This window comes from Heteronotia binoei, chromosome 3 (genome assembly GCF_032191835.1).
Source record: "Heteronotia binoei isolate CCM8104 ecotype False Entrance Well chromosome 3, APGP_CSIRO_Hbin_v1, whole genome shotgun sequence".
Classification (NCBI taxonomy): domain Eukaryota; kingdom Metazoa; phylum Chordata; class Lepidosauria; order Squamata; family Gekkonidae; genus Heteronotia; species Heteronotia binoei.
Window position 1 is genome coordinate 191783131 of NC_083225.1, and position 17573 is coordinate 191800703.

At 51.1% G+C, this 17573-nt stretch overlaps 1 protein-coding gene across 2 annotated transcripts in view; it reads right to left on the reverse strand.

Moving 5' to 3' along the window:
- GDPD5 (glycerophosphodiester phosphodiesterase domain containing 5) overlaps positions 1-12985 on the reverse strand; it is a 177747-nt gene extending 164762 nt beyond the window's left edge. For both annotated transcript variants that reach the window (XM_060235040.1, XM_060235039.1), the window contains exon 1: positions 12808-12985. In XM_060235040.1, the coding sequence (XP_060091023.1) occupies positions 12808-12924 (117 nt within the window). In that variant the 5' untranslated portion in view covers positions 12925-12985. The remainder of the gene's footprint in view (positions 1-12807) is intronic.
- Positions 12986-17573: the final 4588 nt, after the last annotated feature.

Here is a 17573-nt window from a genome sequence, read left to right on the forward strand (position 1 = left end):
GGTCAACAGAGGTATACCTATACGCCAACAGGTATAAGATAAATGGGTCGATCTTAAGAACATAAGAGAAGCCATGTTGGATCAGGCCAATGGCCCATCCAGTCCAACAGTGGCCCATCCAGTCCAACAGTGTCACACAGTGGCCAAAAAATTTTATATATACACACACACACACACTGTAGCTAATAGCCACTGATGGACCTCTGCTCCATATTTTTATCTAAACCCCTCTTGAAGGTGGCCATGCTTGTGGCCGCCACCACCTCCTGTGGCAGTGAATTCCACATGTTAATCACCCTTTGGGTGAAGAAGTACTTCTTTTTATCCGTACTTTTTAACCTGTCTGCTCAGCAATTTCATCGAATGCCCATGAGTTCTTGTATTGTGAGAAAGGGAGAAAAGTACCTCTATCTCTACTTTCTCCATCCATGCATTATCTTGTAAACCTCTATCATGTCACCCCGCAGTCGACGTTTCTCCAAGCTAAAGAGCCCCAAGCGTTTCAACCTTTCTTCATAGGGAAAGTGCTCCAGCCCTTTAATCATTCTAGTTGCCCTTCTCTGGACTTTCTCCAATGCTATAATATCCTTTTTGAGGTGCAGCGACCAGAACTGCACACAGTACTCCAAATGAGACCGCACCATCGATTTATACAGGGCATTATGTTACTGGCTGATTTGTTTTCAGTTCCCTTCCTAATAATTCCCAGCATGGCGCTGGCCTTTTTTATTGCAAACGCACACTGTCTTGACATTGATCAGGGTCCCTACTAGCAGGGAGGCCACAGAATAACATAATGTCAACCGCCTCAGTTGAAGGCCTGGTGTCTTACAGATCCTGTGGAGCTGCAAGAGTCCCTTGCAGGCCCCTAATCTCCAGTGATAGCTTGTTCCCCCTACCAACACACACACCCCGCAGTGACCCCTGCTCCTTGCCCAGAAGATGGTAAAAAAACCCCAAAAACAAAAACAGGAACTCTGGACAAACTGGCCTGGAGAAAAATTACTGCAATCAGCATTTCCTTGGGCGTGTAAGAAAGGGCCATGAGAACTAAGCGCTGACGCAACCCTTCCAGCCCTCCTCTCATGATCTGCCTAATTCACAGAGTCAGCGTGGCTGTCAGACGGCCAATCCGGCCTCTGTTCAAAAACCTCCAAGGAAGGAGAGCCCACCGCCTCCTGAGGAAGCCTGTTCCACTGAGGAACCGCTCTGACGGTCAGGAAGTTCTTCCAAACATAAGGAAAGCCCATTCCCCTTCCCACCCACAGGAAGATATTCTGTCAGGACAAAGAATATGTTATGTTTATGTTCTTATGAAACGTCGACTGAGGGGCGATACGATTAGGGTTGCCAAGTCCAATTCAAGAAGTATCTGGGGACTTTGGGGGTGGAGCCAGGAGACTTTGGGGGGTGGATCCAGGAGACATTGGAGGCGGAGCCAGGAGCAAGGGTGTGACAAGCATAATTGAACTCCAAAGGGAGTTCTGGCCATCACATTTCTTCTTTTGGGGCTCATAAAATTGGACCCCCTGGTCCAATCCTTTTGGGAGGTATTTTGGGGAGAGGCACTAGATGCTATACAGAAAATTTGGCACCTCTACCTCAAAAAACAGCCCCCCCCCCCCCGAGCCCCTGACACCCGCGGATCAATTCCCCATCATTCCCTATGGGAATCGTTCCTGGAGGTGCATAATGGCTGTGGGGGTGGAGCTTACCCCGCCAGCCAGCTGGCTGGGGGAGGGGGGAAGCCTGTAAAACCAGGGGATCCCCCGCTGGGACCTGGGGATTGGGAAGCCTAGATACGATCGAGGTCTACAAGGCTATGCATGGGATAGAGAAGGCAGAGAAAGAAGTCCTTTTCTCCCTTTCTCACAAGGCAAGAACTCGTGGACACTCCATGAAATTGCTGAACAGTCAGGTTAGAACAGATAAAAGGAAGTACTTCGTCACCCAAAGTACTTCTTCACCCAGAGGTGGTGGCAGCTACAAGTATAAACAGCTTCAAGAAAGGATTGGATAAACAGAAGTCCATCAGTGGCTATTAGCCATAACGTATTGTTGGAACTCTCTGTCTGGGGCAGGGATGCTCTGTATTCCCGGTGCTTGGGGGGAGGCAACAGTGGGAGGGTTTCTAATGTCCTGGTCCCGCTGATGGATTTCCTAAAGGTACCTGGGGTTTTTGGCCACTGTGTGACACAGAGTGTTGGACTGGATGCGCCATTGGCCTGACCCAACCAGGCTTCTCTGGACACCCAACAACAGGGCACAGAGGCTGAGGCCTTCCCCTGAGAAGAACATCAGAAGAGCCTTGCTGGATCAGACCAGTGAGGGTCCATCTAGTCCAGCCTCCTGTCTCACACAGAGGCCACCCAGTTCCTCAGGAGGGCCAACAACAGGGCAGAGAGGCTGAGGCCTTCCCCTGAGGAGAACAACAGAAGAGCCCTGCTGGATCAGACCAGGGAGGGACCATCTAGTTCAACATCTTGTCTCACACAGTGACCAGCTGCCCAGTTCCTCTGGAGGGCCAACAACAGGGCAGAGAGGCTGAGGCCTTCCCCTGAGAAGAACCTCAGAAGAGCCCTGTTGGATCAGACCAGTGAGGGTCCATATAGTCCAGCCTCCTGTCTCACACAGTGGCAAACCAGTTCCTCTGGAGGGCCAACAACAGGGCAGAGAGGCTGAGTCCTTCATACGAATATCAGAAGAGCCCTGCTGGATCAGATCAGAGGTCCATCTAGTTCAGCATCCTGTCTCACACAGGGGCTAACCAGTTCTTCTGGAGGGCCAAGAACAGGGCAGAGAGGCCAAGGGCTTCGTAAGAACATCTAGTCCAGCCTCCTGTCTCACACAGTAGCCAACCAGTTGCTCTGAACAGCCAACAACAGGGCATGGAGGCCAAGGCCTTTCCCTGGAGTTGCCTCCTGGCTCTGGGATTCGGAGGTTGACTGTCTTTGAATGTGGAAATTCACAGAATTTCACGCTCGCCCAATTCGTCTCCACAGGGCCCTACAGAAAATTCTCCTGGGATTTCCCACCCCCCAGAAAAAAAAGAATGACTCAAAAGTCAGTGAAGTTAGAATGAATATCTGAGAGAGAATCATCTGACCAGAAGTCCTCGCTGCCTAACCAGCTTCGCAGGGGTGTTACAAAAATGTAACTGTGCCCCGAGCCCCTCACAGGAAAGGATGGGATAAAAAGGGAAGAAACTAAATTCTGCCAATTAAGAATGATTCACTCTCACCAGGAACGCTGCTAGCAGTTCAATTAGAGGAGTTTAAAAAGCCACCAAAGTTTGCCGTTCTCGCTGCAAAAATCACATATGCTCAGATTGCGTTCTGGCAGTGCCCGGCCCACGCACTGATTCAGGAGAGGTTGTGCAGCCGTCAGGCGCTATAAAGGCTAAATTACTTCTTACAAAACAAGTAAAAAAAACTACAGATTTCGCAGCTGAATAGGTAAGAACGGTTTAGAAGGCACAGAGCCCCAATTTTGAAGGCACAAGGATACTGATCCGGGGTAAACAGAACAACAACAACAAAATCTTTGCCTGCCACCTACAATAAGCTGCCATTCATTTTTACACCTTCACACAGAAGAGGAAGAGGAGGAGGAAGAAAAAGAAGAAGAAGAGGAGGAGGGCGGAGGGAAGAGGGAGGAGGAGGAGGAGAAGAATTCTAACATCAACTTTCAGTCTCTTTCATCCTTTTATTGCTTTTAGTTCACAGGTGAAGTCCAAAGAAGCCTGCCCTGCCATATCAAACCATCCAATACCACCTGGAATTTGCCTTTCAGGTAAGGGGCAGTCAGTCAAAAAAGAGAGGGAACAGGAAATCATTATTTCAGAGATGTGAAAACGCTTTGAAAGCAGAATTGCCACTCACAGCTGGGTCCCCGGCTCAACATGCATAGAAACAGAGACGGAAAGGGACCTCCAGGGTCATCTAGTCCAACCCTTTACACAAAGCAAGAAATTATTCACAGATACCTTCCCCACTCCCCAGGTGGCCCTTACTCCAAGCCCAGAGGAAGACAAAAAAACCTTCCAGGGTCCATGGGCCAATCTGGCCTGGAGAGAAACTGTTTCCTGACCCCAAAGCGGCAATCAGCATTTCCCTGGAAGGGGCCACGAGAACGAAGCACTGACAGAAGAAGAAGAAGAAGAAGAAGAAGAAGAAGAAGAAGAAGAAGAAGAAGAAGAAGAAGAAGAAGAAGAAGAAGAAGAAGAAGAAGAAGAAGAAGAAGAAATTGGATTTATATCCCGCCCTCCACTCCAAATCTCAGAGTCTCAGAGAGGCTCACAATCGCCTTCATCTTCCTCCCCCACAACAGGCACCCTGTGAGGTTGGTGGGGCTGAGAGAGCTCTCCCAGAAGCTGCCCTTTCAAAGACAACCTCTGCCAGAGCTATGGCTGACCCAAGGCCATTCCAGCAGCTGCAAGTAGAGGAGTGGGGAATCAAAGAAGAAGATATTGGATTTATATCCCACCCTCCACTCCAAATCTCAGAGTCTCAGAGAGGCTCACAATCTCCTTTATCCTCCTCCCCCCACACGACACCCTGCGAAATTTTATAAATAAATAAATAGATAAATAAGCCCGAGAGAGACACAAAATCCTGTTCTCCACCTGCCAGCCCAAGAGGAATCCACCTTGTTAAGGGGAGCTAATGAAATACCTCCGCTCAACTTGAAAGCCCCGCAGAGAGGCAGGGCTCTGGTTACCTATCAGGGCCCTCTGATACACAAAGGACCGATTGAAAGGCTGTGGAAGAGACAACGGCATCCTCTGTTACCAACTGAAAGGAAATACGAGCCCGGCAAGTCCAAGGGGAATAGCTCAGACTAGGTGATAAAGAAGGCCCAAGTATTGGGTCCCAGGCCCTGGCGGGAAGAAACATGGCGTCCTTTGCAAAGGGCTGGGTGTGTGTGTGTGTGTGTGTGTGTGTGGAATGGTGTCAAACCTCAGACCTGGGAACAAAGCGGCGCCCTGAAAAGCCTTTTGAGTGCGATCCCAAAGGAGAAAGAGAGAGAGGAAGGAGACTGGATTGGATGATTTAGGATTAGGGTTGCCAAATCCAATTTAAGAAATATCTGGGGACTTTGGGGGTGGAGCCAGGAGACTTTGGGGGTGGAGCCAGGAGACATTAGGGGTGGAGCCAAGATCAAGGCTGTGACAAGCATAATTGAACTCCAAAGAGAGCTCTGGCCATCACATTTAAAGGGACGGCACACCTTTTCAATGCCTTCCTTCCATAGGAAATAATGAAGGATAGGGGCGCCTTCTTTTGGGGCTCATAGAATTGGACCCCCTGGTCCAATCGTTTTGAAACCTGGGGGATATTTTTGGGAGAGGCACTAGATGCTGTACCGAAAATTTGGTGCCTCTACCTCAAAAAACAGGGCTCCCCCCCACCGAGCCTTAGATACCTGCAGATCAATTCTCCATTATTTTCTATGGGAAGAAATCTCCATAGGGAACAATAGAGTTCCCAGCAGACATTTCCCTCCCCTCCCCCCGCTTTCTGACGACCCTGAAGCGGGGGGGAGGGCCTTCAAACCGGGGGATCCCCTGCCCCCACCTGGGGATTGGCAACCCTACTTAAGATCCATGTATTTCTCTTTAATAATAGTGTATCCGAATAATGTTTTATATTGACATACTCAAATAAGGGATATTGGCTGTTGATCTCATTCTATATACTTCACCCATTTTCATTTGATGTATTCTTTTTTCCTAAGGGCAGGCTAGAATGAGGTTTATAATGTATAGACTGATGCTGAGAAGTAAATTAGGTGGACTACAACTAGGAAACACACGTCCTTTTGTGATTTGTCTAGACTTGCAGCAATATCAGTCGGCAGGAAACTTTTATTACCTTTTATGGCTCTCCAGACCAAATGGCCTTCTAAACTGCCACACCGTTCCACGGTGATCTTATCACTTTGCTCTGCTCTGGCAAGACCTCACCTGGAGTCTTGTGTTCAGTTTTGGGCACCACATTTTAAGAAGGATCTAGACAAGCTGGAACGGGTCCAGAGGAGGGCGTCGAAGATGGTGAGGGGTCTGGAGACCAAGTCCTATGAGAAAAGGTTGAAGGAGCTGGGCAGGTTTAGCCTGGAGAGGAGGCGGCTGAGAGGTGATAGGATCACCATCTTCAAGTACTTGAAGGGCTGTCCTATAGAGGATGGGGTGGAATTGTTTTCTGTGGCCCCAGAAGGTAGGACCAGAACCAATGGGTTGAAATTAAATTAAAAGAGTTTCCATCTCAACATTAGGAAGAACCTCCTGACCGTTAGAGCGGTTCCTCAGTGGAACAGGCTTCCTCGGGAGGTGGTGGGCTCTCCTTCCTTGGAGGTTTTTAAGCAGAGGCCAGATGACCATCTGACAGCAATGAAGATCCTGTGAATTTGGGGTAGGTATTTGTGGGTTTCCTGCATTGTGCAGGGGGTTGGACTAGATGACCCTTCCAACTCTATGATTCTAAGGCAAATAGATCGGGGGGAGGGAGAGGTGGAAAAAAGCAACTTTAACACTCATGCATTCTCCAAGCCCCTGGTGGCTGGCTGGCTGGCTGCCCGCTCTCCTAATCCAGGGATTGTTATGCAGCTGTACCTACTACTCAATGGACAAGGTAGGAGGGGAGGAAAAGGGGGAACCCTCGGAAAGGTTCAGGAGCTGCGCTCCGGTGAGCTCCTGCTGGATTCGAGACCTAACTGTAAACAAGACAGATTTAGGTGGGCAGCTGTGTTGGTCTGAAGCCGTTTGAGTCCAGTGGCATCTTTAAGACCAACCATGTTTTATTCAAGCGATAAGCTTGCGTATATCTGAAGTATGAATAGAATTGTGTCGGTCTTACCCTCCCCTGTCTTATTTGTCTTTAAATGCCTTCTCCAAACCAGCTAACAGGGCGATCAGGAGCTTCGGGAGCCACACAATATGTGTGAAAGAGCCCCATGCGGCTCCCGAGCCACAGTTTGGCCACCCCCGCCATAGCCAAACAATACCCCAGGCTCAGTGGAAGGGCAGGAAGGAACGGGTTAACGCTGCTGTCACATCGGCTGCTCCAGACGAGCTGAACTGAAAATTATGCAGCCGCTGGCGAAGGGAAGTCTTCCAGGAGATGCCAAGCCGTTAGCATTTTTTTTACACAACAACCGCTTAACGATCTTACCCCTCCTTGCTTCTCCTCCGAAGGAAAGCCTCTGCCACCAGACTGAGCTGAGCCAAGTTCTAACCACGTGCCGAGAGAAGTTTTTCAAGAAGGGCCAGGGGCAGCCGAGTTCGAGTTCTGCAGGATTGGCATCGGGACTCCGATAAAAGGCTGCTCAGGCGTTCCGTCTCGGGTCACTTCTAGGGCCACGCGGATGCCACCTAAAAGGGCACATCTACAACGTCACCTGTCTCCCTTCCTTGCCACCCATGGTTAGTTCCCCGTACCATCCAATACCTGCAGCTCATGTGCCCATGGAAAGACAAAGCGTGGCTATTTGTGTTTGCCAAATACTCCCAAGATAAACTCCCAGAGGAAGGATGGAACTAGATCAGGGGTGGCCAACAGTAGCTCTCCAGATTTTTTTTGCCTACAGCTCCCGTCAGCCCCAACCGTTGGCCGTGCTGGCTGGGGCTGATGGGAGCTGTAGGCAAAAAATATCTGGAGAGCTACTGTTGGCCACCTCTGGGCTAGATGTTCTGCAAGAGCAGGGGTGGCCGAACTGCAGCTCAAGTGCAAGCACTAGAGATGTGAAGGCCCGGGAAAAAAACGGAAAAATTCGGGGGGAAAAATCAGTTTTTTACCAGAAGCCTTTTTTGGTTTTTTCCTGAAAAATTGAAAAAAGAAAAGAAATTGATTATGGAACGCTTTATTTTAACACGGTGAATGGTTTTTTGGAGAGCCAGTTTGGTGTAGTGGTTAAGTATGCGGACTCTTATCCGGGAGAACCGGGTTTGATTCCCCCCTTCTCCACTTGCACTTGCTGGAATGGCCTTGGGTCAGCCGTAGCTCTGGCAGAGGTTGTCCTTGAAAGGGCAGCTGCTGTGAGAGCCCTCTCAGCCCCACCCACCTCACAGGGTGTCTGTTGTCGAGGAGGAAGGGAAAGGAGATCGTGAGCCACTCTGAGACTCTTCGGAGTGGAGGGCAGGATATAAATCCAATATCTTCTTCTTCTTCTTTTAATTTTTATTTAATACTGTGGAGAGGAAATATGAATAACCGTTACATCTGGATTTCTAAAAATTGTTTTGTGGCGGGGTTTTTTTTTTTTTTGTCTGTTCCACGTACACTAGTAAACAGTTCAGGAGATTGTTGCTCCATTTGTTACAATTACAAATAAATATTTTTTAAAAGTAAAATTCTGTCAGAATTGTTTGGATACGCTATATTTTTAAGATGCTAGTTGTGATAATTTCATGCCAAGTAAAATTGCCCGTAGTCATATTTTATGTTCCTAAAGTAACAGAATGACTTTCAATCTGGAAAAGAAAAGGAAAAAGAGCTAATGTAGCATTTTTTTCAATTTTTCCATAAATTTCCGGGTTTTTTTTTTTTTTTAAACCTGGGTTTTGCCCCAAATTTCAAAAAATTTGGAAATTTTACATCTCTAGCAAGCACAGACAGCTTCAAGAGGGGACTGGATCAACCTCAGAATCAGGGCTCCACCAGTGGCTATTAGCCACTGGGGCTATTAGTGACTATCATCACCAGTGGTCTGACCATCCACCAGGCTGTCTCTTCCTTTGAGAACGCACGCATAGCTGGTCTTGAGGACAAAAGGAGATTGAGGAAGAATCGCACTGCTACAGCACCAACCCCGAATCAGACTTTTCCCTGCAGCCACTGTGGCCGGACCTGCCTGTCCCGCATTGGTCTTGTCAGCCACCAGCGAGCCTGCAGCAGACGTGGACTACTGCACCTTTCTTAAATCTTCGTTCGCGAAGTCAAGCCGAGAGAGAGAGAGAGAGAGAGTGACTATCAGTGGCTATTAGCCACTGTGGGTATTGATGGAACTCTCTGTCTGGGGCAAGTGATGCTCTGTATTCTTGATGCTTGGGGGGGGGGGGCACAATGGGAGGACTTCTAGTATCCTGGCCCCACTGATGGACCTCCAGAGGGTGCCTGGTTTTTTGGCCACTGTGTGACAGTGTTGGACTGGATGGGCCATTGGCCTGATCCAACATGGCTTCCTTTATGTACTTATGTGGCTCTTTCACACATATCGTATGGCTCTCAAAGCCCCCATTGTCTCGTCGGCCAGCTAGAAAAAGGCATTTCTCTCGTTAAATTACTTTTCCAAGCCAGCTGCCAGCTTGGAGAATGCATTTAAAGTTTTTTTCTTTCCATCTCTCTTCCTTCCTTCCTTCCTTCCTTCCTTCCTTCCTTCCTTCCTTCCTTCCTTCCTTCCTTCCTTCCTTCCTTCCTTCCTTCTTTCCTTCCTCATGGCTCTCAATCATCTGACATTGATTCGATGTGGCTCTTACGTTAAACAAGTTTGACCATCCCCGTGCAGGAGGTACAGTTGCCGCTGAAACGGGGCAGCCCTGTGTCTTGTCTTCCCTGCTGACCTCTATTCCAAGCACATTTCAAGCACTCTGGATTTCTACGGACTCACGAGCATCGGCTGCTGGAACGGGGCAGGGAAACTCTCAACTGCGGCTCTTTGTAGAATAAAGATTGAGCCCAGTGGCACCTTTAAGCCCCATGAGGTTTAATTCTGGGTAGAAGTTTTTGTGTGCACGCCCGTTGCTTCAGACACCAATGCACCAATGGTGGGTCTTAAATGTGCCACTGAACTCAGGGTGCCCACGCAGCCTTGCCGCCCCCCCCCCTCCCCCACCACAACCCCGCTGCCCCTTCTGGGCAGGGAAGGAGGGGAAGGAGGCCGGGAGAAGCGGCAGCAAAGGGGGAAGAAGGCAGCAGAGATCTGGGGCGGGGAAGGAGGCCGGTAGAAGCGGCAGCAAAGGGGGAAGAAGGCAGCAGCGATCTGGGGCGGGGAAGGAGGCCGGGAGAAGCGGCAGCAAAGGGGGAAGAAGGCAGCAGCGATCTGGGGCGGGGAAGGAGGCCGGGAGAAGCGGCAGCAAAGGGGGAAGAAGGCAGCAGCGATCTGGGGGGGGGAAGGAGGCCGGGAGAAGCGGCAGCAAAGGGGGAAGAAGGCAGCAGCGATCTGGGGCGGGGAAGGAGGCCGGGAGAAGCGGCAGCAAAGGGGGAAGAAGGCAGCAGCGATCTGGGGCGGGGAAGGAGGCCGGGAGAAGCGGCAGCAAAGGGGGAAGAAGGCAGCAGCGATCTGGGGCGGGGAAGGAGGCCGGGAGAAGCGGCAGCAAAGGGGGAAGAAGGCAGCAGCGATCTGGGGCGGGGAAGGAGGCCGGGAGAAGCGGCAGCAAAGGGGGAAGAAGGCAGCAGCGATCTGGGGCGGGGAAGGAGGCCGGGAGAAGCGGCAGCAAAAGGGGAAGAAGGCAGCAGAGATTTGGGGCGGGGAAGGAGGCCGGGAGAAGCGGCAACAAAGGGGGAAGAAGGCAGCAGAGATTTGGGGTGGGGAAGGAGGCCGGGAGAAGCGGCAGAAAAGGGGGAAGAAGGCAGCAGAGATTTGGGGGCGGGGAAGGAGGCCGGGAGAAGCGGCAGCAAAGGGGGAAGAAGGCAGCAGAGATTTGGGGCGGGGAAGGAGGCCGGGAGAAGCGGCAGCAAAGGGGGAAGAAGGCAGCAGAGATTTGGGGCGGGGAAGGAGGCCGGGAGAAGCGGCAGCAAAAGGGGGAGAAGGCAGCAGAGATTTGGGACGGGGAAGGAGGCCGGGAGAAGCGGCAGCAAAGGGGGAAGAAGGCAGCAGAGATTTGGGGAGGGGAAGGAGGCCGGGAGAAGCGGCAGCAAAGGGGGAAGAAGGCAGCAGAGATTTGGGGCGGGGAAGGAGGCCGGGAGAAGCGGCAGCAAAAGGGGGAGAAGGCAGCAGAGATTTGGGACGGGGAAGGAGGCCGGGAGAAGCGGCAGCAAAGGGGGAAGAAGGCAGCAGAGATTTGGGGAGGGGAAGGAGGCCGGGAGAAGCGGCAGCAAAGGGGGAAGAAGGCAGCAGAGATTTGGGGAGGGGAAGGAGGCCGGGAGAAGCGGCATCAAAGGGGGAAGAAGGCGGCAGCGATTTGGGGTGGGGAGAAACGGTGACAAAGGAAAGAAGCAATTCAGGGAGGGAGGGGAAGGAATTTTTTTTAACAAAAACAAATTAGGCGCAGCTCCACGGCCAGCGCCCTAGACAACCACCTGGTTTGCCTAGTGGAAGAGCCAGCCCTGACAGGGCAACATGGCTACCCACCTGAATCTGTCTTCATGCGCAGGTGTTGGACACCGAGGTTAGCAAGGAAAACCAGCGGCGGGGCTGCCAGTTTCAGCAGCAGTCGCGCGTCTACCAATCACGGACCACGCCAATTCATAAAGGAGGATCTCTAAGTCTCCCTGATTTGCTACCACTAAACATCCTCTCCCTCTCCCCCGTTTCCTCTTCACAGCAGCCTTGCAAGGCGAGTGAGGCTGAGAGTGTGGGGACTGGGCTAAGATCCCCCAGCTAGCTCCCACGGCACGCGTGGGGATTCAAACCTGAACCTCTCAGATCGTAGTCCGACACTTTAACCATTAGACCAGGGGTGGCCAAACTGTGGCTTGGGAGCCACATGTGGCTCTTTCACATGTATTGCGTGGCTGGAAGCCCCCACTGCCCCATCGGCTGACTTTGAAGAGGCATTTCTCTCATTAAATCCCTTCTCCAAGCCAAGCCAGCCGGTAGCTTGGAGAATGCAAAGTTAAAGTTGCTTTCTTTCCACCTCTCCCCTCCATGCCTTCTCCCCGTCTATTTTCTTCTCTTCCTTCCTCCCTTCCTGTCTCGCGGCTCTCAAACATCTGACTTTGATTCTACATGGCTCTTATATTAAGCAAGTTTGGCCACCCCTACACTAGACCACTTTGGTTGTCTTTGCACGAGAGATGTATGCGTATCAGCGCTCACAATTCTGCAATCAAGGACGGTGCCGGATGAAATGAAGTGAGGTCCTTGGAACGAAGCTCAGAACTCTCACATTCCAGGGGCCTACGATGCTCGGTCTTTCCTTACTGACTCTTCCGCTGCTTCCATTCAAAGCCGCTTTTCTGCCTCCCCTTCGCCAGGAAAGTTTCAAGATGGCTGCACCAACCCGCAGTTCCAAAATGGCGGCGGTCCCCTGACGTAGATAGCCCAGGCACACCAGACCTCATGAGACCTTGGAAGCTAAGCAGAATCGATTCTGGCAAGTACTTGGATGGGAGACCTCCTTAGAATACCAGAGCTGGGAGGCAGAGGCAGGCTTTATTCAGCCATCTTTCTTGAGTATCCTCCAGGGCTCCCGGAGGGATCAGTGACCAGCAGGGGTGGGATTCTAGCAGGAGCTCCTTTGCATATAAGGCCACACAGCCTCTGATGTAGCCATTCCTCCAAGAGCTTACAAAAAAGAGCCTTGTCAGCTCTTGGAGGATTGGCTACATCAGGGGTGTGTGGCTCAGGGGTGAAATTCTAGCAGGAGCTCCTTTGCATATTAGGCCACACACCCTGATGTAGCCAATCCTCCAAGAGCTTACAAAAAAGAGCCTTGTCAGCTCTTGGAGGACTGGCTACATCAGGGGTCCGTGGACTAATATGCAAAGGAGCTCCTGCTAGAATTCCACCCCCAGTGACCAGAGGTCACCATAACTTCCAGATGTGCGCACTCACACACACACACAACAGAAACCTTTAAAAAAACACCCCAAACCCCCAAACCAACATGGTGACAGCAAGCCCAGAGGCGGAACGTTCCGGCTGCCTTACCTTGGTGGTGTCGTCATGTGACCGCTGGTATCGTTTCCAACGGCAACCGTAAATTCCGGTCAGACACGACAAACATAGCTGCGGTTCGTAGTACTGCAAAGGCTGGTGTTTAACCATGCTCCTCCCAGCGAGGTCACCAGAGAACGCTCAGAAGTCCATCGGGTCTCAGACGCCCGCTGTAAGAAGGAAGGGATGAGAGCGTTTTAGAAGCTGCAGATGTTTCTGAGGTATCTCAGAAAGCATTTTTTATAGAGCCAACACAGTGCCCATGATGACAACCCACACTTTTTTGGGTGCCCACCACACGTTTTAACAAGCAGTGCACCTGCCTAGCGTAGCTTCCGATTGGCTGCTGAAGATCCACTCAGCTGTGCAGATGAAAATAATGTCGATTTGATGGCAGCTGCCACCAAAGTATCTGTTCAGTTCCCATCTTTCCCGATGTATTTATTAAATTACCCCTCTTCTCCCCTGCCTCTTAGAAGATGAAGATATTGGATTTATATCCCGCCCTCCACTCTGAAGAGTCTCAGAGCAGCTCACAATCTCCTTTACCTTCCTCCCCCACAACAGACACCCTGTGAGGTAGATGAAGATATTGGATTTATATCCCGCCCTCCACTCCGAAGAGTCTCACAGCGGCTCACAATCTCCTTTATCTCCCTCCCCCACAACAGACACCCTGTGAGGTAGATGAAGATATTGGATTTATATCCCGCCCTCCACTCCGAAGAGTCTCAGAGTGGCTCACAATCTCCTTTCCCTTCCTCCCCCACAACAGACACCCTGTGAGGTGGGTGGGGCTGGAGAGGGCTCTCACAGCAGCTGCCCTTTCAAGGACAACCTCTGCCAGAGCTATGGCTGACCCAAGGCCATGCTAGCAGGTGCAAGTGGAGGAGTGCGGAATCGAACCCGGTTCTCCCAGATAAGAGAGCTATGGCTGACCCAAGGCCATTCCAGCAGCTGCCAGTGGAGGAGTGGGGAATCAAACCCGGTTCTCCCAGATAAGAGAGCTATGGCTGACCCAAGGCCATTCCAGCAGCTGCCAGTGGAGGAGTGGGGAATCAAACCCGGTTCTCCCAGAGAAGAGAGCTCTGGCTGACCCAAGGCCATTCCAGCAGCTGCACGTGGAGGAGTGGGGAATCAAACCCAGTTCTCCCAGATAAGAGTCCGCACACTTAACCACTACACCAAACTGGCTCTTGCGGCAGCCATTTTGTGGCTGGCCCCACCTCCTGCAGCAGCCATTTTGGAATTGCGCCAACCACCCAGTACCAGCAAGCCGCGATAGCAAACCACCCCTGAACGTGTCTTTCTGCCCGATCTCAGCTGATCTCAGAAGCTAAGCTGGGTCAGCCCTGATTAGGGTTGCCAGGTCCAATTCAAGCAACATCTGGGGACTTCGGGGGTGGAGCCAGGAGACATAGGGGGTGGAGCCAGGTGCAAGGGTGCGACAAGCACAACTGAACTTCAAAGGGAGTGCTGGCCATCACATTTAAAAAGACTGCATCCCTTTTAAATGCCTTCCCTCCTTTGGAAATAATGAAGGATAGGGGTACCTTCTTTGGGGGCTCAGAGAATTGGACCCCCTGATCCAATCTTTTTAAAGCTTGGAGGGTGTTTTGAGGAGAGCTACTGGATGCTACGCTGAAAATTTGGCGCCTCTACATCAAAAAACAGCCCCCCCCCCCCCGAGAGCCCCAGATGTCTGCAGATCAATTCTCTATTATACCCTTTCGGAACCGGTCTCCACAGGGTAAAATAGAGTGCTCAGCAGACATTTCCTAACCCCTCCCCCCGCTTTCTGATGACCCTGAAGCGGAGGGGGGGCCTCCAAACCGGGGGATCCCCTGCCCCCAACTGGGGATCAGTAACAACTGAAATAAGCCACTGCATTACTTATACGTTGCAAATAATTGCTCCGCAGGTATTTCTTATATCCTGTTCATGTATTCTTCACCAAAATTCTTACAAATGTCCATGAATACACACAACTCAAAATACAAATTAATTTCCAATTGCTGTAATGGTACCGAAGTCCACTGTCTAGGACCCGTGTCGCCGCACCGGTTGGATTTCGGACTGCTACCCAAGCAAGAAGTAGCACGCGCCGTACCTGTTGGATTTCAGACTGCTACCCAAGCAAGAAGTAGCACACGCCGTACCTGCTGAATTTCAGACTGCTACCAAGCAAGAAATAGCATGCACCGTACCTGTTGGATTTCAGACTGCTACCCAAGCAAGAAGTAGCACGCGCCGTACCTGTTGGATTTCAGACTGCTATCCAAGCAAGAAGTAGCACTTGCCATACCTGCTGGATTTCAGACTGCTACCCAAGCAGCAAGTACCTGCTAGATTTCAGGCTGCTACCCAAGCAAGAAGTAGCATACGCCGTACCTGTTGGATTTCAGACTGCTACCCAAGCAAGAAGTAGCACGTGCCGTACCTGCTAGATTTCAGACTGCTACCCAAGCAAGAAGTAGCACGCGCCGTACCTGTTGGATTTCAGACTGCTACCCAAGCAAGAAGTAGCACGTGCCGAACCTGTTGAATTTCAGACTGCTACCCAAGCAAGAAGTAGCACGCGCCGAACCTGTTGGATTTCAGACTGCTACCCAAGCAAGAAGTAGCACGCGCCGAACCTGTTGGATTTCAGACTGCTACCCAAGCAAGAAGTAGCATGCGCCGTACCTGTTGGATTTCAGACTGCTACCCAAGCAAGAAGTAGCACGTGCCGAACCTGTTGGATTTCAGACTGCTACCCAAGCAAGAAGTAGCACTTGCCATACCTGCTGGATTTCAGACTGCTACCCAAGCAGCAAGTACCTGCTAGATTTCAGGCTGCTACCCAAGCAAGAAGTAGCATACGCCATACCTGTTGGATTTCAGACTGCTACCCAAGCAAGAAGTAGCACGTGCCGTACCTGCTAGATTTCAGACTGCTACCCAAGCAAGAAGTAGCACGTGCCGTACCTGCTAGATTTCAGACTGCTACCCAAGCAAGAAGTAGCACGCGCCGTACCTGTTGGATTTCAGACTGCTACCCAAGCAAGAAGTAGCACATGCCGAACCTGTTGGATTTCAGACTGCTACCCAAGCAAGAAGTAGCATGCGCCGTACCTGTTGGATTTCAGACTGCTACCCAAGCAAGAAGTAGCACGCGCCGAACCTGTTGGATTTCAGACTGCTACCCAAGCAAGAAGTAGCACGTGCCGAACCTGTCGGATTTCAGACTGCTACCCAAGCAAGAAGTAGCATGCGCCGTACCTGTTGGATTTCAGACTGCTACCCAAGCAAGAAGTAGCACATTTATTGGTACTGCACCCGTCTATCAACGAAAGGATACAGACAGTGGACTTTGGTACCATTACAGCAATTGGAAATTAATTTATATTTTGCGTTGTGCTGTCTTCATGGGCATTTGTAAGAATTTTGGTGAAGAATACATGAACAGGAAATAAGAAATATCTGTGAGCAATTATTTGCAACACAAAAGTAACACAATGGTTTATTTCAGTCGTTACTAATCGGTACCCTGTGGTTTCCGGTTTTGCCCAACTGGGGATCGGCAACCCCAGCCCCCGGTTAATACACAGATGAGAGATTCCCAACACAAAGGCAGGCAAAATGACCTTTGAACATCTCTAGCCTTGAAAACCCTGCAGCTTCACCCTAAGCCGGCTGCGTCTTGACCTTACTTCCCACCACCGCGGAGTAACACAGACACTGTCTGACTTCCAGGAAAACCCTATCAAGGCCAAAGAGTCAGATATGCACACACAGGGCGCCCCATAAGCACACTCCACGTTTAGCCAGTGGTCACGGCTCCAACTGTAGACCACGGCCTTCCTCCACAGCACACGTGGAACCCACGGGCCAAGCCGCGCATCGAAATAAATAGCTAAATATATCACAAAACTGCCACACAGACGTCAAACTAAGCCGGGTACTTAGAAAACCAGCAAACACCCTAACCGTACAAGGGGAAATTAGGCCAAGAAAACAACTCCGCTCTTTGCTTACCGTGTCCCCGGAGATCTCGCATGTTATTATTTTTTCCCCAACAGTCACTCCCAACGGTTTCCAACCTTTTCTTTTTTCAAACAGCCTCGGAGGTTTCTGACATTCCCCCGTAGCTCCCGTCTCCCCTGGCGTCCGCGGGACGAGGGGGAAGGCAGAATTATGAATGATTCAAACCTCGGGCAGTTAGCGTTACGCGGACAGAAATAAAACAGGAACCATGACAAGGGGGAATTAATTATTCACGGCCTCCTTGCAACGTGCACCAGAGAAGAAGAAAGACGACGGCGGGGGGGGGGGGGGTGGATGAAGAACATCGCACCGGGCCAGAGGGACTCGGTGGTAGAGCCTCTGCTTGGCATGCAGAAGGTCCCAGGTTCGATCCCGGCATCTCCAGTTAAAAGGACCAGGCAGTAGGGGATGGGAAAGACCTCTGCTGAGACCCTGGAGAGTCAGATAGTGGGGCTGTGGCTCAGTGGAAGAGCCTCTGCTTGGCATGCAGAAGGCCCCAGGTTCAATCCACGGCATCTCCAGTTAAAAGGACCAGGCAGTAGGGGATGGGAAAGACCTCTGCTGAGACCCTGGAGAGTCATATAGTGGAGCTGTGGCTCAGTGGTAGAGCCTCTGCTTGGCATGCAGAAGGCCCCAGGTTCAATCCACGGCATCTCCAGTTTAAAAAGACCAGGCAGTAGGGGATGGGAAAGACCTCTGCTGAGACCCTGGAGAGTCAGATAGTGGGGCTGTGG